Raw genomic sequence first — 24,972 nt, forward strand, 5'->3', positions numbered from 1 at the left:
ACTTTGGAGGGTCAAACGTTATTCTCGTAAGTAGGGATTGTCAAATTGATGCAGAAAAATAATACAGTATAACAATCTGAAATTATTATTTAAATTCTCATCATAATAAAAACAGAACACCTCCAAAAGAAAGAAAGGCATACCTATGTATTATAAACGTGTCCCATAAATGATACCATATTTAAGTTCTATTTCCTTTCAGATGTCTTTTTACCCTTTGTGTACCATAAACAGCTAAAGTTTCTAACTCGTGTTACTAACTCAACAAAAAGTAACTCACTCCTTCTGGAGAAGTTTTGTAATTAAACAGAGAAAAAGCATCTCAGTCCTTTACCCTTTTAGCTCATCCATCTCATTTAAATCTTTCCTCAGGGATCCCAACCCCATCTTTAGAATCCTGAGCATTTAGATTAAAAAGATAAACACACCCTATAGATCAACTTATTTGTGCAGTATTCATCGGGTAAAAGCTCAGCCAATTAAGTATCAAAAGCCACTGGACATTATTCAATTAAAAAAAAAAAAAAAAATATGCCGTACGAGACACCATGGTTTTGTTTTTTCGTACTTCCATATTTCGAGAAGTAGACACCAACTTAAAAGTAAGACCAATATGATGAACAGCTCGATTTTTTTTGTGAGGGCTATGCTGTTTTCCTTAAAGATCACACCAGCGGAGGACAATCCGATCAATCAAAGTTATTGTGAAAGAGCTTCTGGGCATGCAGAGCACTTGTTGGGTATTTTGTTTTCACTCTGCCATCCATCCCAACCAGAATGATTGGATAGTTGTGGACATCAAGTCATATGATGCAGCACTCCATCACGTTTTTTCTTGATATAATAAAACCAAAACTGGGGGGGGGGGTTGGATATTGTCCCTTCATAGAGGAAATGGTGGTGTCACAAAGCACAAACCAGCTTTGCATACAGTGTCATATGCAAAGCACCCCGTAACACCACATGGTGGCTCTAACCATTAAATTTGGTCATATCGGTGTTGTACCTCTGCCAAACACAACTGATGGTCTCCACAGCGTTAAAGGGGCCCCAGAGTGCGCTTTTGTTTTCATCATTTCCCTCTATGTGTTATATAGCTTTTTGTGCATGTAAAAATGGCCTGCAGGAAACTACAAAGCCTAAAGTCAACATCAAAGGGAATTATTATCTCCCACAGAAGACACAGCTTCTGAGCTCATTTGTAGGCAATGGCAAGCCATTTCAACATTTAATAACTAGACTGGAGATGCATTACTGTAATTCAGCTCTTCTTGATCAAAATTAATATTTAAGATATTCACAATGCCAATCTTATGATCATTTCAGATATTAGAAAATGTCCTTCTTCCAAGCACAAACATCACTTTTCCCGTCATGTGTTGTGGGCTTTCAAGTTAAGATACCTACAATAAAATGTCATCATATATGTACAATTAAGTTGCTACTAGTTGTACGTTTCATTCAAGATATCAAAAAAATTAATTAACGAAAAAAAAAAAAAATGGAGTTTACCTGCACTAGACTAGAAATGCAACACTGAGGCTGTTTTCAAGAGGGAACAGAGCACACTCTACTAATTAAAGAAGCTTAGGTTCCTCGATATTTGTACCAAAATGTTGCAGATCTTCTATGAGTCTGTGGTGGAGAGTGCAATCTGCTTTGCTGCCATCTGTTGGGGCAGCAGCACCAGAACCTGTGACTAAAACTAAACAAGCTAATAAAACAAAATGCCTGGCTGTGTGCTGGAGACTGGTCTGGAGCCTTTAGGGCCGATTGTGGAAAGAAAATTGTTACACAAGTTGCTGAACATAATGAACAACACTGCACACCCTCTACATAACAGTGTTGAAACAACTGAGTGTTCATGAGGAGGCTTCTTCAGTTCCACTAAAACAAAGAATGATATAAGAGGTAATTCCTCCCACCCCAATAGCCACAGGCAATGGCTGCTTCTGACGAATAATTAATTATCCCCCTTTTTTTTTCTTTTTAAAACATCCTACATCATCATAACATAAATATAACGTTTCACTTTGGATCATAAAGTATTTTTTCCTGTCATTTCATATATATATATATGATTTTGATTAACCAAAATACTGAAATACATGTCATTATGAATATCAAATATTCATGAAGTTTAAATGCAGCTTAAATATTTACAATTGCAAACTTGGATCTCTCGAGGATTCAAAGGATTAAGGATGTTTATATAAATGAACATGGATCACCAGGTGGTCTTTCAGGTTTCAGTAGCTATATTTATTTTATGGGGGATCAGAGAAGAAGAAGAGAACAAAGAGAAAAACATTACCTGTGCAAAATGATATCACGAGGGAGAATCCTTGAGACTGTAAAATAACACAATTCAATGGCTAACAAGAACAACAGAACTGGGGTTAGCTGTGTGAGAATAATGTGAAAATAACTTCCAGAATGTTTCAGTTTCAGTGAAATCAATATCAATGTTTAGCCCAATGATCTCGGATGCACACTCACAGTGATCGTGGGCTAAAAATGTACAACACTAACAAAGTTTTAACTAACAGTACAAACAAAAATCCACATTACTAAGGCACAGGAATATTCAGTGATACGATACATATATTTTTAAAAATGCAAGTTGTCTGCACACAATTCTTGCTCTCAGGTACCACTGCACAGCATTTTCTTTAGATGTTGCCCTGCTTCAACATACCTGGCTCCTTGACAGGGCTGTGCACAACTTGAGGACAACCCTCTGACAAGAGCCATTTGATTTTAATCAGCTATGTAGAAGCAGGGAAACATCTAAAACATGCTGGGCAGTGGCCCCAGGGAACCAGAGTACCAGCGAACCAGATACATTGATCTAAATATTTCAATGCTGCACACACATTGGGGCACAACGGGAACTTTTTTTTGCATCGGTAATTTTATCTCTACTTTCACCTGTCATATTTTAGATTTCATCCCATTCCTCGTGTGAACAGTGAGGAATTCAAGAAAGTAATAAAAGCATTTCTTTGTAGGCATGTAGCTCAGAGTGTTCTTCAACACCTACAGCAAACAGATGCAACAACAATATAACATGTAGGCTGTAGCAAAAAAAAAACCCCAAAAAAAACCAACTTGAGTTGAACCTGAAACAGCTTTGTGGGGGCATGAAACAGGGTCAGGAAAAGCCAAGCTAAAAAAACATCGCATATCATGGCGAGAGGGAACATTAACACAGTCCTGCAACATCACTGTCACATGTAGGCAGAAATGCGCCCGCAAACAAATGTTTTCCAGATGTGCTCTTCAAGGTTTCCTGCAGGTACAAAAAAAAACAGTCAACCAAGGAAAAATAAATCCACGGAAGACTTGCAGCAATAAAGCTATTCCTCTGTTGTAGAAACAAAGCAATGTATGTGTGAAAATACACGGACAGGAAAAAAAAAAAAAAAGACAAGTGTCTGCAGGTAATCATGAAGTATGTCAGAGGTCTTTTTCTTCTCTGAGGGTATTATTTGAAGAGATAAAACTATTTACATTTAGGTGAGCCTTTACCTGGAGGCTGAAGGGTGAGGCAGTTCACTTGTGTATGTAACTGTTGTCCAAGAAACACATACACCATCTCCCATCCAGCAGAGTAACTTTACACTCAAAACCTTTTAATTGTGCGTTTACCAACTGTGTGGCTAAGTTTAGGCACTAAAAACCAGTTGGTTAGGCTTAGAAAAACATCATAGCTCGTTTTAAAATAGGCCTTTTGATGCCTACCTCTTGTTAGAAATCTCCTTTTTCTTGTATACTGGGGGTCTATATTCACACATAAAATTATTTTTGTTTCTACGCATGTCATGACTTACAATGAGACCCATTTTCGAGGAGACCAAATGTGTTTAACTTGTGTCCAAAAACATAACGACAGGTTGTCAAACAGCTTCGCCCATTTTCCAGACTGCTATAATCACTGTCAGTGGGAAAACAAAAAAGTGGAGGACTTTCAAGAAAAATCTTTTGACTACAAAAACTACTCAGCAACAGCAAATGTGTTTCAAGAATCTCAGGCTACCTGAACACTTTTTCAGGCTAAAATGACAAAACATAACTCTGTATTCTACATTTTCTTTTTACCAACGAAATGAATGGAAAAAAACAAACTTAAAAACTTTTTAAAAAACCAGCCCGTGTAACCAGAGCCTGACACAGTACATGTGTAACACTCTTTGAATAACTTCCGGGGAAAAAAACAAAACAACATACTGTTACACCGGGTGACATTTTCTGTCAACATAAACTGATCCCTTATCCATTATCCTCATGTTGTACGTTTACACAATAGAGCACCAAATGCGGACTCATCTGTCAAATTTTTAACAAACACAAATACAGTAACCAGCTGTTCCTGAAAATAAATCAAGCTTTTTTTAAAAATGTAACTACATTTCATATTCACAGCTTCTTACAGAAGATGTTAAAAATAAGTCTCAAACCACGAAAAATTATGATTTTGGTATTTTCATGAGCTTTTTAGTCAAAAACATGGACCATTACCATCACATGTTCTTCTATGAACACTGACTTTTAGAACTTCCTAACCCCCTCATCCTTTATTCTCTCATCATCAACTAATACATCTTACAGAACTTTTATTCCTCCCCTCCAACGACACCCCACAACTCCAGAGTAGGAACGTCTAGGCTCTTCTGTGTGGAGTCTCCATGATGCTGCTCATCTGTCTCCTCTCGATGTCCATCTGTCGGCTCCGGGTCCAGCTCTTTAAAAGAGGTTCCCCTGGAGCTTCTTCCTCTGTCGTCTCTACTTCCTTGATTTTGGATAGGCACAGAGTGGACAGAGGACCCCGCCAGTGACGTCTCTCGGCTGTCTGACAGGAGAACTCCACTCCCTGAGCTGCATTCGCTGTTGGACTCTGCACCTAGAGCAGTGATGAAACAAAGGGAGGGGATGGACAGATGGTGAAAGATCTATTATCAACAAACACCACCTGAGAAAAGCAAAACTGCCCAAAAACCCTGGGATTCAACCACAAGCCCCCCCTTATTTTATCATCACAGTGATGAATCATCAGTCATATGCATGGAGAAAAAAATAATCCAAGCATTGCCCCTCAAACTATTTCTTGAAACAAAATCTGGTCAGTATGTGAGGCTTCATACAATAAGGCTAAAAATGTGTTCAAAGTTCAAAAGAATAGAAAATAGTTGAAGTTAACAGAACACTGCCGGTGATGAAATAAGGCAAATATCAGAGATGATACTGAAACACGAGGCCATGGATTCATTTTTCTTTCACTTGTAAAGAATGAACTGGCTTACACTCCCCTTCCTCTGTTGTTGTTTTTTTTAATGACAGAGCAGCTACAGCATCTCGTTCGTCACATTTCTCTGGTTGTTAATTAAACAATGAGATAGCAGCTACAACACCTTGTGCTGAGACTTGAAATCAAGACTGAAAACAGGCACTGAGGTGTTGTTCATTACAAACGTGCGTGAGCTAAAGGTTTTAATGGGATTGGATCATAGAAGAAGGCAAACCACTTGAGTCCTTAATGTTTTGAGTTTATTCCTCGCAGGAAGACTAGTTTCATGTCCACATATACCAGAGTGTTGACCTTTAAGTCTCTGTGTGGATATAAGTGTTCTCACATAACACTCTTCTCTTAAATCAATATCTTAACTCTAAGCCAGCCAGTCATGAACAGTAGACCTGATGAGGAAATGCACAAATGCCAAGAGCTGACATTTCATACAAAACAGAGGACTTTAGCCCTTAAAACTAGCTAATTGAAACGGTTTTGAACAGCGTAAAGCATTGAATCTCAAATCTAGTTGAGGTGTGTGCATATGTACCAGTTTGTAAAGAACTGTAAAAATAACTGTTGTAAAGAACAACACATTTATGTATCTCACACATATCTCAAGAGGAACAAAACTTATTTTCTTGGACAAATTATAAAGTTAAAAGATGTGAAACCAAAGCCAGATGACGCTACATAAAGTCCTTTCATGTTACATTCCAAACATATGGGTGAGCCCAGGTTTTAACTTTAGCCGTTATAGAGACACACCCATACTAAAGAATGACAAACATGAGGAGAAGGGAAACAAACCCGGTAAGAGGGGTTGTTGACTTTGTCAGAAATGCTCTGACAGGCTCACAAGAAAAAAAACTGTTCTTTAACGATACCAAAGACTACAAGACAAAATAGGGGGGAAAAAAGAGTCACGTTGGAGACCATCCTTTCAGAATCGAGCTGAAATACTTGTCAATGTAAGTAAAAGACAAAATCAAGAAAATGGGTTAAACTGAAACATTGTAAATGTATGGCAGGCAACTATTAGGAATGGCTGCTGCTGGACTCTGAACAGGCTGTTTAGTGTGCTGCGCTGCACGCTGACAAATCAAAAAGTAAAAAAGGCTGATATACACATGTAACATTTCCCCAAATTATAATATCAGAAGGAGAAAATGACCTTGTGCAGACAGAGAATACGAGGTAGAGAAGGTATGACACACACTGGAGTTTGATTCAAGAGCAGAATCAAGAAGCTTGGAATTAATTGTAATACAACCTACATAGAAGAGGGATGAATTATTTATTCCAGTCTGTGCACGCACTTGACTATGATGATGTTCACTGATTTGAGCGAAATGTAAGCTGTGCAGATGAAGAGGACATACAAGACAGCACAATTTACACTGCAGAATGTTTCCCTGTTTTTTTCTTACAAGAGTGCACTAAAGAATTTACATAAAAAAACTAAATCAAATCTGAATGTAGCCAAAAGCGCTGGAGGATTTATTTACACCCGACTCACATGCATGTGATTAATGAGAGGAAAGAAAAATTAAGGGAAAACAATCAAATTGGCACAATAAGAACTGAAAGACCAGCGGGTTTGGCTTTCAATTGCTGGTAGAAGCCCTGAGGGAAGTCACAAAATGTAATCAGTCAGTGGGGAGAAAATTCCCCATTCTGACTGGAATGTAGACATAAGGCAAGATATCTTCATTTGGAGGCAAAATTTTCATTTAATTGGAAAGTGACGTCAAGCACTTGTCTCTACATACATCTGACAGTATGACAGTTGATTTGGGATTAGAATGAGACATAGAAAGATGTTTAAAAGATTCAGAGTTAGGGGTTTAGCCTGATTTATATGATTCAATTTACAATACAGAAGCACAATTACAACAAGGTTTAAAACCTAGAGACAGTGCCCGATCAACTGTTCTGAAAGCAAAAATATCCAAATGAAAAGTCAAACAACACTTTCTAAATCCAACCATAACTTTATTCTTTTTACTTTCTATTTCTTTTTCAAATTTCAGAGCATTTTTAAGCATTTCTAGAGGTGGTGTTACCAGTAGTGGCTTCATTTATACACCCTTTGCGCCTAAAGCAACTACAGGCAAAGCCACGCTTTAGGCTGTAAACTGTAGTGCACCTCCTAAAAAAATGTAATGCCACTTTGGGGTTAAAGGGGCTCCAGCAATGGGGACTCCATGAACTGTGAGTGGCAGCTTATTTTGTACCCCACAAGGCTTGAATGCTGCTAAAGATTTGAGGGAGAAAAGAAAGTCTGAAGCAAGGTTTTTAAGATTTTTTTTTCTCTCCTTTTCAGCATAACCAGTGAAACTATTTTCACTGCAAACCCCCACACATCATATTAAATCACCGGGGTTTGCAGTGACACATTGCAAACACAGGCAACGGCATGGAATTGTGTTACATTCGCTAATGAACCAAAGCAGATCTCCCCACTGCGGCTTTTCTTAACAAAGCAGATTCAATTTTTCGAGCGTTCAAAATAAAGCATGTCATAGCACATCACATGCATCACCCTAACGCTTTCCACAAAAATGTACTATTATGATACTCATAACAGTATTATAGAATAACAAGTATGTGCATCTTCCTATTGTCAGAATATCAGCCACTGACCGCCCTTAACAATCCTTCTATTCGCTGCTGCCCTCTTCTCTGTATCCCCATATTCTGCCCCTGATAAAGACTACTCTTTAACTAGCAGTGACTGATTTTACAAATGCAGCGCTGTCTGACAAATCGACCACAAACGATGTCTATGCTTTGATTCTGGCTGTAACAACAAGTGAAATTATCCCTCAGAGAGAAAAATTAACATGCAGCTCACAGCTGTGTGGTCAACCGAATGTGCTGCTGGGAAAACACGGTGGGGAGGGGTTCTTGTGCCCGCGGGGCTGTTCTGTTGACTTTCTTCACTGGGAAGGAGCTACAGTTTGTCCAAATAGTTTCTAGATTTGACACTCAATACTTTCTTGGAAAAAATAGGCCGAAACAGACTGTAAATTGCCATCAATGACGGGAAGTGTACTCAAGTCAGATAACCCACCACGTTTGCTCACTGACACAGAGAGGTGGCGTGGGAAGGATTGCACAGCGAGTGAGAGGAGAGTGGCGCGGCTTTACAGAAGAAGCATCTAAAGCAGAATTGGACTGTATATGTAAGCGGCATCATTTATGTTACATCAGGTTTAAAGAAAACATTGATACAATCTGCTGCTGATCAAAAATGCAAAACCAATTTTGTATCCAAGTGAACTATGCCAAGGATTGGCAGGGTAATTGTTAGACTGCTGTCTGGCTGCATGAGGAGCCATGTGTGCAGAAGCTAAGGGTTGATAAGGTCACTGAGAGAGGATTGGTGTGGGAGTGTGAGGGGAGATGTCTATAGACCGAAGGAGCTTCCAGTGATCTGAATGCTCCACTGGCTCACTCTGGCTGAGCTGATCCCAGTTTGACAGGAGCACAACTATCTGTCACATTACCATTCAAAGACATGGACCTGAATGTCACTTCCACTCTGCACTGTGCCTATGACACATGACGAGCAGGATTTCTCTCCACCACTCTGTCCCCCGCCCCCTGCTTAGTAACATTAAAAAAGAAGAAAGAAAGGGAAAAGTGTAACTGAGGAGGAGAATTTTTTAAACATTCGGCAAAGGGTGTGAGGAGATGAAAAATAAATAAATAAACGCAATTAGGGATGAGTCGTTTCAAATCCTTTTACATCCTGCAGTTTGTTTTCTTTTAGCTATTCACCAAAAACACATTCAGGTTAAAGTTATGAAAAGAATATAAGCTTAAAGTGCGACATCTCAGCTCAAATTTGGGGTTATAGAAAACGTGGATATCTAAATGTTTCGAAATGTCTTTCTCTGCGGCTCAAATGCAACTTGCTCAAAAGCTCTTTTATTGACCGAAGTGCCTTCCTTATTTCTTAATCGGTTAAAAGGTCTGGAATAGATTGAAAGTGTGAGATTTGAATGAGGAAACTATTACTGTTAACCTAAAAAATGCAATCAAAGCAGCTCTCAATACAAGTGAAACAGGTAATCATAAGGCTGCAGAAACATAACAAATCTGTCAGAGATAGAAGTAGAAACATCCAAAGACCTTGACAAAACAAATCAATGTAGGAGGATGAGAAGGTAAAGACGCGCAATATTCGATTCTATTCAAATATAGACAAACGAAAATAGCAAATGTTCCCATTTGAGAAGAAGAGACCTGTATGATCTTATGTTTAATAAACGACAATATCAGTTGTTGAAATAGCTTAACTTCAGCGCAGCTGTATTTGCAAACCATATGCTATCTAATGCATATTTGAATATTAAGCAAGTGGCATTCCCATGTGTATTTGTCTGTTTTTCAGAGTTATTTTCACTGTTGTTTGTGTCCAGGTTTTAGATAGATTTAGCTGGATAAGACCTGGCTACATGGGCTTATTCCTCAACTTCAACAAACGATCAAATTCAGTTCATCCGCCTCTTAATGAGCTTTGGTGTTTCTGTCAAGTGGAATAGTGTTTAAGTGTTTGTGAATCTTTTTAAATGAAATTGACATTTCCGTATGGTGTCCATATAGTAGCAGAGTTTTCGGGGAGCTGCAGCACAGTTGTGTTTGGGCATTTCATCAACACCTAAGAAGGTGTCAGTAACAGTTTGTTTTCCACAGAGCTGCTCATAAACAAAACAGCAGTAGAAGCAGGGTCTTACGTGTCTTGATCCCATCAGCTGCTACGACAAAACACAGATGCCACCACTCCCTTAGCATCCTGCCATCTTAAGATCATAAAAAAGCAGCTTTTCTCTTAAAGTACTTGTCAGTTACTTTTATTTTACATGTAATCTAAAAGTGATAATGGATCATTTTCCTTCCTGAAATGAATCTTGCAATCATTAAAATAATGTTGCGCTTATCAGTATTTTTCAATCAATGTTACAGTCAAACTAATGTGATGACCTAATGCTGTAACTTTACAGTTTAGTTTCACTTTTATTGCAGCTCGGAATGGAAAAATATATTGCAGCATTTACCAGCTGAACAGCAAATATTCCCCTCAGGAGTTGGAGAGAAAAACTGACCACAGTGGCCACAGAGCTGCAACACAACTGTGTATCGTAAGAGCACGTTGAACTGTGTCTTAATGTCATGAAGAGGTGCATAAGCTTAGTTGGAGATTCAATATAAAATGCCAATATCTGTCTTTTTTTTTATCCTGGAACACTGATGAATTGAAACTGAAGCTGGTTGCTGAACTAAAGCCAGTCATAAATAAACTCTGGAAAAAAGAGCTGCTCTGTCGACTACAAATGTATTATTACGACAGTTCCTTCATTTCTAAACAAGATTTACGTCATTCACTGGCCTTAATCATTTTTTTCGTTAATAAGAGAACAGATCTAAAGATTGACAGCTGTTTATGTAAATGGTAATCACTGGGGTTTATCCCTGGCCTCTGCATCATGCTTGAATGATGCTTTCAACATCAGCAACAGAAGCGACAATCTCTGTTATTTTATCTTGTTGAGCAATCATCATGAAATACTAAGGTGGTAGTCATTGATGCAAAAAATATTGTCCAATTTCCTTTAATGTAACATCTGCAGACTTTTTCTAATCCAAAATGACTTTGACTTCTACAACACTTAACTGCAAGTACTGTGAAAGGGGAAATGCAAACAGCAAGAAGGCTCACATACCTGAGACGTCCGTGTCGCTGTGCGATTCCTCTTGTTCTGACAGCCTTCTTTCTACCGGCCGGACTTCAGGCACATAAAAATCCCCCTGCCGAGACAGGGGGACCATGAACTGGATCTGACCCTCTCTGTAGATTTCAAGGAATGGGTGTGCACATAGTCGCCTTTCCTGAGGGAGAAGTTGATGAGCACAAAATACAGGTTTAGAATTTCCAAGAAATATGCAGCAGATCAGTTTAGGTTGCCAATCTAAATGCCAAACTGTTTGTTTGAGAGACAAAATGACATAAACTATAAACAAACCCCCCAAAAAAGGTAGAAAAGCTGCTTCATTACATGACAAGTCTTTATTCTGAGCTACAGTATCGTAACCATCTGTTGGCAGTAATATTGTGTAGACACGAGTGTATTGTCCTGCGATACATTGAATGCTTCCTTCCCGAACGTTTGCTTTGATGGAGCGGACTGACTTTGTGTTAGTATTTGATGCAAGTTAAAGCAAGTTCACAATTAAAGAAAGTCAAGGTAAAATATATAAAGAAAGTAAAACATAGATATGGTTTGCTTGTTAGAGAAAACCATTCATTAAAATCATGACTAAAGACTGCGTATACAGAAGTATCAGTGGTAATTTACCTGAAGTTACATTTCTGTCAGTGCTATAATGAACCACGTCTACACTTTAAAATGAGCACACACCTACGTGTACAGAAATATGAGAAAGAATCCATGTAGGAGGATGTAAGCGCAGCCATGTTGATTATCTCTCAAGTCTGTCAGCAGTCAATTGTGGACAAAAATTGTTTTGATTTAGTATGTGGGAACCACAGGTAAGCTAAAGGGAACCTTTCGTGCTCTCTTCACACGCCTAATGTATGACAACTTAGATCCCTACAATCCATCGCTGTGAATGTTCAGATTCTACATTTCACACATTTTTAAAACGAGATTCTCCCTCTGCTCCTCGCCTTACTCATCCCGATGTGGAAAGTCTCACAATCCGAGTTTCATAAGCCATGTTTTGTTACTTTTTCATGCAAAGCCGGAGTCGGATTCTTTCAGCCTTTGGGTTCAAGTTAAATGTCGAGCAATACTAGAAACATGTCAAAACTATGTACATTTCTGGGCATTTTTGATGATTATCAGTATCATTTTAATGATATCAAAGATTTTTCAAATATAAAAGTTTACATTAGTGATGATAATGAAATATTGAAACATATTAAATATTGAAATATACTCTTTTTGTGGGTAAAGGAACTAGAACAGAAATGTTATGTTGCTTTACACAAGGGACAGTTTTACATGCATTAAACAGAATAAAAACACAGCATTTTGGTGATAAATACCACTGACTTCAACTATTTTAGCCATGCATTTTACACTTAAATCATTTACTATACTATGGAAAAGTCATGCCATCTTTTTAAAGACTTGAGTCTGAGTGCTTCTCCGTTCTCGACCGTTTCATGTCTTTTGCTGATGTTCCAGATTCAAGCGGGGTGGAAGAAGTGTCAGGTAGTTGCGGTTAAATGGAGTCGTCGCAAAGATGACGAGCTGGCTTGCAGATTGAACAGATACACACAAGACTGGTTTTAGAGAGAAGAGAGCTTATTTCCTTTTAAACCCTATCCTATTCTCTCTTTCACCATCTGTCTCAACCCAATTTTGACAGCAGCAATGTTCCTCTTGCTTCGGTCTTCAGGAACAACATCAGTTTCAGGGATTTTTTTTTCTTTTTTCTGCAGCATAAATTATTGGTGCCTTCTCCCTTCAGAAACGTCAGGGGCTTTTTGTTTGTCTTCCTCACTCATCAGCCGGAGTCAGACATGCGCGACAATACGATACAAGTTTTGATGGATATGGATGCAGGCAGAAGTGTTCACACATATTCACACCCAATCAATAAATAATCAAATGAGAAACCACAGAGTTTGGTGTCCACTCGCTTATTCGCTGATAAATTCTGATTCGTCTAAACCATGTTTGGCAAACAGCTGAAATCTTTAAAGACGATTAGTCTCACAACTCTGTGCAGTCAATCGCGATCAATTGCAATTCAATGGATTTTTATAGTCTTTCATTTGGAAAAAAATTTAAATGTAAAAATACTCAGTACCAATGTACCGTTACTCTACCAGCTGAGCCTTTCCCTTTGAGAAAGCAGCATTTTGGCAAAAGTTGATAAGTTATCAGCTACGAGCTGCAGGAAAGAAAGATCAAGATTAGGATGTGCAGTTTCTAGAAATACTACACACTAAAATGGTCAAGTTAACTGGAGGACAACTGTCAATTTGCCAAAGGTTGACGCATTGCTATTTTAACCGGGCAGTGCTGACGATTTCACAATATCTCATCATCCGACTCAAATAGATGAAGCACCCACTTCCGGTCACAGCCTTGTCAGCCCTCTGTGCTGGTTTTCTATTTGGTTTGCTTGCAATGTCGTGGGCTGCATGTGATCTGGTGAAAAATAAACTCAAAAATTATGTGCCATTCTTTTCTTCCCGTTTTGAACTGCAAAACCTCACTGGTGCATTTCCAGTATCGGGTAGAAAGAACTATAGATTATAGAATTCTAATTATACAATCATGTTGATTTATTTATTTCTTTTTAACAGCAAAAAAGTGAGATTATGCTTACGTGTTCTTAAAGTACGAGTCAAAATAGTTTTAATCCATACAGTGCAAAGGATGCTGCAAAAAGGAAACTTGATCTGACAAGACGTTTAGGGACTGTAGATGTGTTCATAAAAGCAAAGAAGATTTGACAGGGAAAGGTATACAAAGCAGTCAAATGGCACACTTAAAAGATCAAACCACAAAAGCCTCATATGCCCAGAGGAGCCAAGTTAGAGTGGATTGGAAAGGCATTGTATTTATCCCCATAATAACATAAAAGCAACACCTAATCAAAAATGAAGTAGTAGGTTTGTTGTTTGCCCTCTTTATACAAACCTTGTTCTGTCTGCGGTGTACGTCTCTTATTTATAGATGTTGACAGTGGACACTAGTTTACTTTCCAATACCCACCAAACAGATAAAATAGAAATAAATTTTAAAAAATTTAAAAAAAACAAATACTCAGAAGGCTACAAAATGTCAGATTTTCCTTGCAATGGTTATGAGGCCATCAAATAGGATTGATTTTACAAAGAGATTATTATTTAGACTGATTAATCTAAACATGAGGAAATTGCAGTGCTTCAGCTCCTGCAGTTAAACCAGCTCCGACCTCAGCATTTTAAAGTGCACAGATATCTTTTATGAATAACACAAATGCTTAAAAACATGTCAAAACAGTGTCAAAATCCAAATGATACCGATACAATCAGTCTTCAACATGCATCCTATATGGGATCTGCTGGTTACGTCTGTCAGAATATCATCCATCCAAGTTCCAAAGCATTTGAACAGCGTGAACATGCCTTGAATTTCATTCTTGTCCAGGTGAACATGCAATCAAGTCCAAGAAGAACCCATCTGCCTTGTGCATGGGTTTGTGTGGCCACCCTTAGGTAATCTATTAAACCCCATGACTGACCAGCTGTTGACTTTCTGCAACACTTTGCCATCTTGCTGGAACAGTGCACTTACACCAAGTCTTCAGCAGAGCTTCCAAAACCTAAAAGGAGTTTGGAGCATGTCTTGTAAACTTTGTATGGAATGCCTCTGTGAGCTGGAGCACATGATGATCTAAAGTCATTGACCCCCTTTCATAAGCCCCTTTCACACTGCCGAATAACCCGCGTTTAATTCGCGAATTTAGCGTGTCCGCTGTTGTGTTCACACTGCCAACCCGGGCTGACGCGTCAACTCGACTCGCCTTTCGACCCGCGTCGGACCCTAGTCTTTTTGTTGAGTTTGATGTGAACACAATCGACGCGGGTCGGACGTGGGCGTGGCGTGAGGAGTTTAAAAGACAGAATGGACAGCTGATTCAGAACAACAGCGACAGGTGAGGACAAGTTTTACTCTGTTTTAGCCTACATCAAGTTCGAGACATTTTTTAATATGGCCAACTGGTGAGACAAGGAGGTCCGCGAGCTCCTCAGCCCCCGAACAGAGGACGTTATTTTCCGCCACATTTCGGGGACGGTGAAAGATGGACCTCTGCTGTAAGGGCTGGCCAGAAAGATGGGAGAGCGCGGTTTCCCACGCAGCAAGACGCACCGTAAAGTAACATCTCCATGAACTGCATTGCAAAAATGAGTTCTCAAGGTGTCCCGCCATCGTTTGTTTGAAAAATTTGATGCAGACAGGTGTATTTCACCCTACCTCCGACGCATAGCTTGTGCCTACGTCATTGTACACGCCCAGCATTTTATGTGTTTCGTGTGACGCTCTGCCACTAGGCAACGCCCCCTGAACTCGGCTTCAGGCGACACGGGTCACCCTGACACGCCAAGCGTTCACATTGCTCGACGCGGGTCGAAGGTGCAATTTGGACCCGCTAAGATAGCGGGTCGCAGTGTGAAAGGGGCTATTGATAGGCAATTTCTGAAGTCACTGACCATTGAGTTTGACAATTAAGACATCTGCTTTTATAATCTGTCATGTCACCATTTTTCATGTTCTCCCGCCATTATTTCTTTGCATACTCGCTAAGGTTAAAAGAATGATTCATGCCTCAAATTAATTCCTTGTTTAAAGATGAAGACAGAAGCTGCACTTGCACAAATGTTCTCTTCATGAATGACGGAGCAAAACTGCTCTCTGGTAGAAAATGGGGCCATAAGTACTTCTGACATTTTCAGACCAACAGTGTCAGTCAGAAGCAGAACATTATGCTGAATATTAACCCGTTCTGTAAAGATAAACAAAACAGACCAAGGACTACTCGTGTACTCTCAGCATAACTTTTAAAAGAAGATTTTTGTTTAACTTAAAATAGAGGGTAGAAAGATTTTGTTCATTTGGTTTTTAGCATTCAACAACTTTACAGATTTTAGAATAACTATGTTATTTTATTGTCATTCCTCAGCAAGCACAGTAGAAAATACACATTTAGTAAGTTATATCTCTGCATCATGAGTGCACACAAAATAATGCTGTATGTGTTCAAAAACACAACAAGCTCAGTAGCAGATCTGAGCCATAATTGTATCTATCGTGAGCTAAACCCTTGAACTAAGCAGCAAATATTTTTGCTTTTCATTACTTATGTGATAGTAATATCTAACAATTCTGGAATAATTTGGAAGATACAGTGTTGGCCGGGGAATCTATGATTGAAATGTTGTTGCAGCGGACGAGATTCTCCACGTTTCAGCGAATACAAATCTCATTTTATAGCAAAACATTTTCATGAATGTTGAAAAACTACAATAAATTCTGTGTGACCGTATTGAGGACAATTGAAATAGTCATTGTTACTGCAACAGTTAGGGACATCTTCACTATTTGCGCACCCTCACGCAAAGCCTATATCTATTACTTTGCTGTCAGGAGAGTAAAACAACAACCTGATAATGAGGTCAGTTTCTCTCAGTCTTCTAAACAGAACAAACGGACAGGAAGCTAATAATTAGACAAGCAGAGAAATCACTGATGCAATGTGTTTGTGGTGGTCCTCTGTAATTGGATAGGGGATTGTGGATGGTGTACTTATCTATTAATCTATCTATTTATTTATTTATCTATTTACTCGTTTGTTTTTTCGTCATACTCCTCCATTGCAGTATTGTGACTGTGGGGCTCAGGAGAGCTCTTCTGACATTCCAAAGAGTCAACTTAAAGTATTTTTTTCCTCATATCCTCTACAGTACGTGAGTGCAGATATTTTTGGGGCATAGACATCTGTAATTTGGTTTCTCTGGCCTATAAGCATCAATGCATTTTATTATCAGAGTGTGAATAGGCATGGGGAATTACAAGGGCCCACAGAGCATGATCGAGTGTTTTGAAGACTAGATTTATTGAAAACCAACAGTGAAAATGAGGCACAGAGGCTCATATTCTTCTTCCTTTCATGTTGCTTGTTGTCCTGTTTCAGGCATCACACATCAGTGAGGCCCACCTTGGTTATCCCTGATGCAGAGGACACCATGAGTATCAAAAGGGATAATAAGATGGGCAGTTAAAATGACAATGGTAGTCACCATGGATGTCTTTTCATATGCCTGACAGGTATCATTTTAGTTGTTTCTTCGATGGACCTGAATTGTGAAAACTTGATGTTAGAAATGCACCTGTATTTGTTGAATTGAATTGTGTGAAGGTAAATCTGAACTAACAAAGGATGAAAATGAATAATCAGAATGAAGATTAGCCATAAAAAAAACAAGCACTTTAATCATCTCTCTATATTCTCCTGTTAGTAGTACAGTTGAAGGCACTGTACAGCATGTCCTTAGGGAGCTGGTTAAGTATGGTCTACATGAGGAAGAGGATGTGCTCATGTCCTCTATACCCAGTTCCTATAGTTTGAGAACAACATCTGGATGGGACCCCTGTGTAAATACAGTACATCATGTGCATTTGAATAAATAATTTGAACGTAAAGAGGTATTTTTAGAGTACAATAACAAGACTCCAGTTATTTACTTTCCACGCTCTTTCCTTTATTTTCCCCCACTAGAATTGGGCTCCTTGCTGTAATTGTATATTTTCATAATCTGTTTGGAGCAAGAAGTAAAAAACAAATTTAAAAGAATTATAGATTTTGCTACAGTTTCTCTTATGAGCAGCAGTTCAGTGACAGAAAAATCAGAATACATTTCTCTCCAGTGCGTAGCTGAAAGAGTTGGTGGGGGACACAACATAGTGCTTTGCTGCAGAGAGGAGACATTCCACCAGAGGAACTGTGGGATAGCATAACATAGAGAATGCATTCAGGCATCAGACGAATGATTCCAACAAACCAAAAAGTGCTATGACTGTAGAAGGACTTAAAGCAAAGTTAAGCTTGACACAAGTAAATCACGTCCACGGGCTACCTGTGGTGGCTCTGTAGAGGTGCCATTAATTCCCAACACAAAAAGAAACAGAACATATTTTTCCATGTTGATTTTTCACAAATCCATCCCATTAGGTCATAGCACGTTTTAAGAAAGTGCATAAATTCATTCTGAAGTTAAGCTGACAGGTGGATCCTGATGATCACATTCTTTTGAGCGCAACTCTGTCTAAATGACATCGACAGAAAACAAGGCTTTTTTTTTAATGAATAATAGGGCAAAGATAATAAAGAAATACATTGAAAACTGGATTCGAAAGATAATTTATTACTGAAGGGAAATTGTTGTTTTACAGAATAAACAAATATGAGTCATCATTCGTCATTATAAAAGCAGTCATTGCGTAAAGGAACTGGTATGCACTCCTATCCCTTAATTTGTAATAGTGGAGCTGAGGAAGCCTCTGACTGAAGACAAGCTCATTGTTTAATCAATATTTTGTGTAGGGTTGTATAGAGTTGTCCATTACTTTTAGCATTTTGTGCAGTATTCTTCCCCCCCTTCCCGTCAGCTCCAAAGGCTGTAGCAATCCCCAGCATAGAGCCATCAATTTTTTAAATTTTGTAAACTCATATTCCCTTCCACAGAGCTGAGAGCACCCTTACCTGCAACAAACTATTTTAGTGTTATCTTGAGATCATGAGTGGATTTTTCCTAAAATCATCAGATAACAAAGCTAAAATTTCCTTCTCAAGAAATGAGTCTGTTGGTTGCTTAAGATCACAATATATAGTGAACCGGAAAAAAATGGTTCCTCAAGATCCCAGGGTGATTATGAAAATATGCGCCTCTTGTGTTAACAGCTAATTTCATCATAAATTAATGCCGTCATCATGAGACTTAGGGAGAAACCATGACATTAAGTCAAGGCTTGCATGTGTAATTCTGTTTGTTTAGTAAATGTCTCTTGACCACAGACAGAGGCATCTGTGGCCATAGATAAGTGTCTGCTGTGCTTCAGCCAGCAGCGGCCCCTCAGGCGATCCCAGTATTTGCAGTTAAAGTGGAAGCAAACTTTACTTGGCTGAACAAACAAAGTGTAAAACTCAGTTAACAATTTCTTCGTTATCTCAAGATTATGATACAATTCCTTAGTTATCGTGAGATCATTTTAAAAGATTGTTTTTCAAGCTTGGTCTTCCTCTCTGCTTCTGTATATATAAAAGAGTGTTGAAACTGATAATGTGCATTATCTGATGAGTCATCTGTTTTTAATCGCAATTAATAGTTTATGCTATCAAATATCAGAAAAACCATTAACATAATTGTACACCCACACTATCCACGCTGAGAGCAACTCTTATATTTGTAGGAAGTGTGTTCTGAGCTAATTGCTAACATTGTCGGGAGCTCACACTGACAATGACATGCACATGCTGATGTTTGGATGTTAAAATTTGCCATCTTAGTTTACCAATTAGCATTTTTAATTTAGCTAATTAGCACTAAACACGATATATACAATATATAAGTTTATTTATACAGTAAAATGCAGTATTTCTTATTACAGCCTTGATGTTAAATGTCAAACCAAAACATGGTCCACACAGTCAATGTACCAAGTGTGGTTTTGATAGATCAAAGGGTTGCACAGATTTGACCTCCCTCCCTGTTTGGGAGTTTCGGCAGACATTTCATCCGCTTGCCTTGATCTTATCTATACCAACTTTAGTGACTTGCAATGCCAAGGCAGTAGCCCCAAAAACTGACCAAAAGCAAGAGATACATTATAACACAAAATGCCATTAGCCAAACCTGGAAGCACACAAACCAAAAATCCAAAAACAAAATCTTAGAAAAGGTTTGTTGTATTAGACTGACTGACACAACCAGCCCTCTGCCCTCACTCCATGACAGCCTTTTTTCATGTAAACTGGCCTGATACGTTTTTGCAGATGGGCTGACAAACAAATGGATATGATCAAAATAAAATAAAAATAGGTTTAGTTATCTAAAGTAATCATAAATTCACTTAGCCTGGAAGTGGTGGTAGAGGAAAAACAAACAAACAAACAAACAAACAGGGATTACCAACATAACCCAATCCACAAGAGAGAATGAATAACGGGACAAAATCTCAGGCTAACCCATTTGATAGTTTTTAAAATTCAAGGTAAACACAAGAAACTTGTGATAAAGAAAAAAAAAAATGGACCAGACTCAGTGAATAATTCCCTATACTCCCTATATAGATCGGTGAGCAGTGCTGACCAAAATGTCATTGGGGTCATCGGGGGGGAAACTATATTGACCACTCAACTGTGGTCAATATGAAGCCTTTTTGACAGACCTAAAGCTTAAAGCCAAAAGACAATTTACAATGTTATGAAATGGAGAAAAGTAAAACTGTATGTGCTCAGTTGAAGGACATTCACCTCCCCACAGCAGTAGACAGGGCGTCTGTCATAGAGAAAACAAAGGTTTCCACTGAGCCCTGCCCTTTACTGGTACTGGTGATAACACCCCAACTGTTAGAAATGTCAAGTATCAGGCTGAGCAACATGCGCATGCTGCTCATGCATAATCACAAAGTAACATGAACGTAAAGAGGGGAGATACTTCAAGAGAGCTTGATGAATTTTAGTTCACATAGGAAGCTGTTTCTTAAGCAACTGTCGGGTTCATGTACCAAATAATTTGCAAGAAAGGACCAGAAACCTGTGACTGCAGTATCACAGTGACTAATCTTTATGCTTATTCATTCTCAGGTCAGCTTCAACTTCACAGGCAACTTTTCTGCTGCGCAAAGTTGTTTTTTGAAATAATATTTTACAGAGAGCCCCGAGGGAGTAAACCAAAACAATTCACATTTTCCCCGTATCTGACCATCTGAAAGAAGCAAAGATGAGAGTGAATCCAAATCCCAGAGGTCATCACGTGTTCTGTACCTTACAGAAAAAGAGCGAGTCTTTAGAAGGCAGAAAGTGGAGAATTTATGAAGAAGACGATAGGTAGAGAGGAGGAAAAATAGATTGAGAAAGGGCAAAAACAGTTGAGAAATGAGAACTGAGATGGATAAAAAGAAAGAAAAGAAACAGCAGTGTCAGCCTCAAAAATTACTGCTTGCCTCAAGAGGAGAAAGGCTAAAAAAAACAAAAAAAAAACAAAGACTGCTAACGATAGTAAAGAGAAAAACTGATGGAAAGCGGGAGATGAGTGCTCCCCATAATTGTACTTTCAGCTAATCTGCAAAGAGGACGGGTTTATACGTATACTGAGTGTAATTTATAATACCCCAGAAAAGACAAATACCACTGCTCAAGCTTTTTCTACTCAGCCATTTGCATAATCAAACATAAAAGCAGATAAATTAAACCTAACAACCAACTTTCATGACGAAAAGAAAAAGAAAAAAAAAAAGAAAAAAGAAAAGAAAAGAAAAGGATTCAGGACCTGACTTGGCCAGTAAATGAACTTTTTCAGCCGTCACCGTCCATACATGTCTCCATGTTAATGTGGGGTGGGAAGACATTAAAAATTAATGCACGTGCCACAAAGCCGAGACGAACCAGCAAGCCTCTTTTCGGGGCTACGAGACAACTTTATCATTAAAAACATTTTATGGCTTAGATTTCCCAAAAAAAGTTTGAACACTGTGTAAAATGTAAAAACAAACAAACAATGAATGCAATTATTATTATAACAACTTCGCCATAAAAGTTAATTTGACTTTGACTGAATGTTTTTCCCCCTTGTACCAATAAACCAACTTTCTTCTCCCCCAACAATAACAACTTTTTGGAATATTTCATTTATATTAGAAATCCGAGTTTTTCTCATACGCTGTTCGATTGAGAATACAGCTACTGAGGATGCAGCCATGTTCTTTTTTTTTATTATAAAGGAATCAAACTGGATTAAACCTCAAACCTCCCACAGAATGGGCTTAGCCGTTAAGCATGCCGTCATGAACAAATAAAGGAGAAATGGATATTGCCTCACCAAATGACACGTCACCAGCTGGTTTTCCTTCCAGTGGTGAGATAAATATCAGGCGAACTATGGAAATGTCACCTCACAGGGAATGTGCATCAGGCTTGTTTTTATTAATTAGCTTTGATAAACAAAAAGAAAAAAAAGTCTGCATATACTTGCCAGCTGGTGGCCGTGTAGAATAATGTGTGGATGGCTGTAATAAACAGAAAAGTACTTACCAACCAGGAACAAAGCTTGGAGGAAGAGAGAAAAACTTTTAACTGGGTAGGTTGTTTGTAATGTTTCATTTCTATTAGCACTGGTCATGTCTGATATTTGGAAGCAAAAAAACAGCGAATTGCTTTAATGATCAGTCACGGGAGTGACGTGTCTGTGAGTCAGAAGTGATGTGACTTTGGCTTTTCCATCTCCTCTTATGGACAACAACTCTTTCGAAAGAGGCGAAAAGGAAGCACGGAGAGTTTTTGACAAATTGACAAAGCTCAACTTCAAAAGGTGCTAAATTCTTTCTTTCTCTTTTTTTTTTTAAGTGCACATTTGCACTGATTATCAGCAAACTGACTAAGGTGTTCAAACTATTAATTTAAATGAAACCTCATAAGTCCTGCAATAAAAGATCCAGATCCGTCTGCAATTTTAGAATTCTAGAACATATGCACGAGTGCCCTCCTTGCCTGAGCCTCGACTCTCAGCAACCGAACCCATTGGTTTCCTGTTGGCGAGGGGTCTATATCATTAATTTCACCTAAAAGCCAAATCCTGTGGAAGCTATTGTAAAAGCTAGTCTATTCGAAAATTTTTACAAAACTTGTAATCACATTTTTTGGCCACAATGTGGCTAACTGTGTAAATTCCCAAAAACAATCATAACCTAATTCACTGGATTATCTTTTTTGTAGCGTTGCTGAAGTCTCAAAAGAAAAATGGTCTCACAAATGAATCCACTTGAAATATACAAGTATTGAAATATGCAAGATATAATAAATTCAATTATTTGACTGTAGGTTTAGAATAAACAACTGTCTATTACTGTTCAGCCACACGCTGTGTTTGCCCACTATTCAGTCCGTTATGTGGTAAATTAGACATTTTGTAGGACCTTGAACAATGAATTTCGTCCACCATGTAGTGCACAACAAATCCATCACAAGACTCACGCCATGTATTGTACAGACTCTGTATTTTACAATAACTAACAGACACTATCATGCATTGCAGCCTGTCCCACTCTAACAAAACACAACAGCATGATTATTATATTACTCTTCATATGTCCCAACCATGCAATAGCTCATCTTCTCCTCCGCCTGAAAAGCAGGATTTCAAAATTAAAACTGCAACTGGTCCCATATTTCAGACCGTATCTGTTTAGTCCAGTTAGTGAACATGTTAGCAATACAATTTTAAGTACCTTGCTTATGGAATGTTTGCATAGGAGCAAAAACGACTGTGGAGGACTGATATGCATTAAGTTAATTTACAATTAATAATGCATACTGAAGTGTAGAATTTAGAATAACATAATTACATACTACATAACTGGGTGGATAGTACAGCCACAATAAGTTGGAAATAAAGTTGTGTGTGCACAGATTTATTTAATGAGGTTTTGTTTTGGTGCTGTGGAGAGATATGTCAGGAACAACATTTACTTCTCTAAAAACAGCAAGGTAGTGTCCATGGCCTCAAGATATGGTGCGGTGCTGCTGGTGTTTACTTTATGATGAAAAAAATAACGATGGAAATCTGGTGCAAGTTGTAACGGTAATGTATCAACAGCTGTTTGCCCTGATCCCGTAGTGAATGCCCAATAAAGGAAAGAGTGGATGAGTGAATTGATGAGTGCAAATTTCTTTAATGTACAGGACATTCACTGATGGTACTAAGGCTGAGAAGCATGTGCCATTAAAATACAACAGATCTATCTCTTTTTTCAGTCTAGTTCCCATTTTAGGGTCATTCTGGTCAATTTTCCTGAGGTACATTAGTTGTCTGATTACTGTCCACATGGATCAGTGCATATAAAGATGTATACAGCGCATTTCTCTTAAATAATGCTCAGAGCAGAGAAAGAACTGAAGTACACTTAAAGAAAAATAGCACATGCATCATTATGTGTTCATTAAAGATTCTCAAATTTTGAGGGAAAAAAAACGACATCTTCCTTCTAAACGCTGTTGGGAAAATGAATTACTCAGAAAGTTAAGAAGCCCTCGAATGCAATAACTTACTGATGGTTGATGTGAGCAGCGGCCCTCTGTGTCTGCAGGGAGACCGTTTATCTTACAGATAACATGACCGTGTCCTCCACCTTCCCACCAAAGGACATGGTAACTTTTCCGAACAAAGAAAAACACAAAATGGAAAACAGAACCAACCATTTCTCACAGATATTAAAATATGTATCTTTACCGCCAACAGATGAGTCTGAGATTCTAGTGCATCTTTCATAAAAGCATTAACCTGCAATCTTTATGGTCTTTCAATTCCAATTCAATTTTTTTTTTCATATTCCGATTGTTCACGGCTTCCAATCATTTTATTCGATTGAATAATAATCCTAAAAAAAGCACTAGAGAAGATGGTCCAATTCAAATACATTGATGCTAATGTAGCGACAAAGTGCTAAATTCAAGCTTAGATTCTTAAAGTATTACAATTTCATCTCATTTATGAACATTCAGTTGTTGCTTTTAAATCTAACCGATGTACGGTCGGTGGTTTACGTCTCGGATTTGGCAGGACTGCTCATGGACAGTAAGGAACTGGGCCACAGCACTGTGGTTCTTTTTTTATTGAATAGTTCTTTCAGGCTCCGAATGATGGAGCGATTCGAAGATGGTCATCTAAATGGGTCTGTGAAGGATTTGCACGTTGAGCATGGTTCTGCACCCTCTCCGCACTGAGAGCAGCTCTCGGTGGCTCTGGTGCTTTAGCTTTTCCATGCATTTGGAAAAGACAGAAGCTTCTCTGCTTTGTGATGGAGTGAAAAATAATCAATATTGACAAGTATAGCAGCTTAGGAAGGGGATTTCATTGATATCAATGCCACTATTAATAC

The 24,972-nt window shown here is 38.5% G+C and overlaps 1 protein-coding gene across 1 annotated transcript in view; it reads right to left on the reverse strand.

Annotated features, from left to right (window-relative positions):
- Nucleotides 1-2,247: 2,247 nt before the first annotated feature.
- Nucleotides 2,248-24,972, reverse strand: part of tex264b (testis expressed 264, ER-phagy receptor b) — a 38,487-nt gene continuing 15,762 nt past the window's right edge. The window contains exons 3-4 of the mRNA XM_075461225.1: nt 11,020-11,185; nt 2,248-4,903 (exon numbers count right to left, since the gene is read on the reverse strand). Of these exons, the coding sequence (XP_075317340.1) occupies nt 4,617-4,903; nt 11,020-11,185 (453 nt within the window). The 3' untranslated portion in view covers nt 2,248-4,616. The remainder of the gene's footprint in view (nt 4,904-11,019; nt 11,186-24,972) is intronic.

Source organism: Odontesthes bonariensis, chromosome 3, assembly GCF_027942865.1.
Source record: "Odontesthes bonariensis isolate fOdoBon6 chromosome 3, fOdoBon6.hap1, whole genome shotgun sequence".
Lineage (NCBI taxonomy): Eukaryota > Metazoa > Chordata > Actinopteri > Atheriniformes > Atherinopsidae > Odontesthes > Odontesthes bonariensis.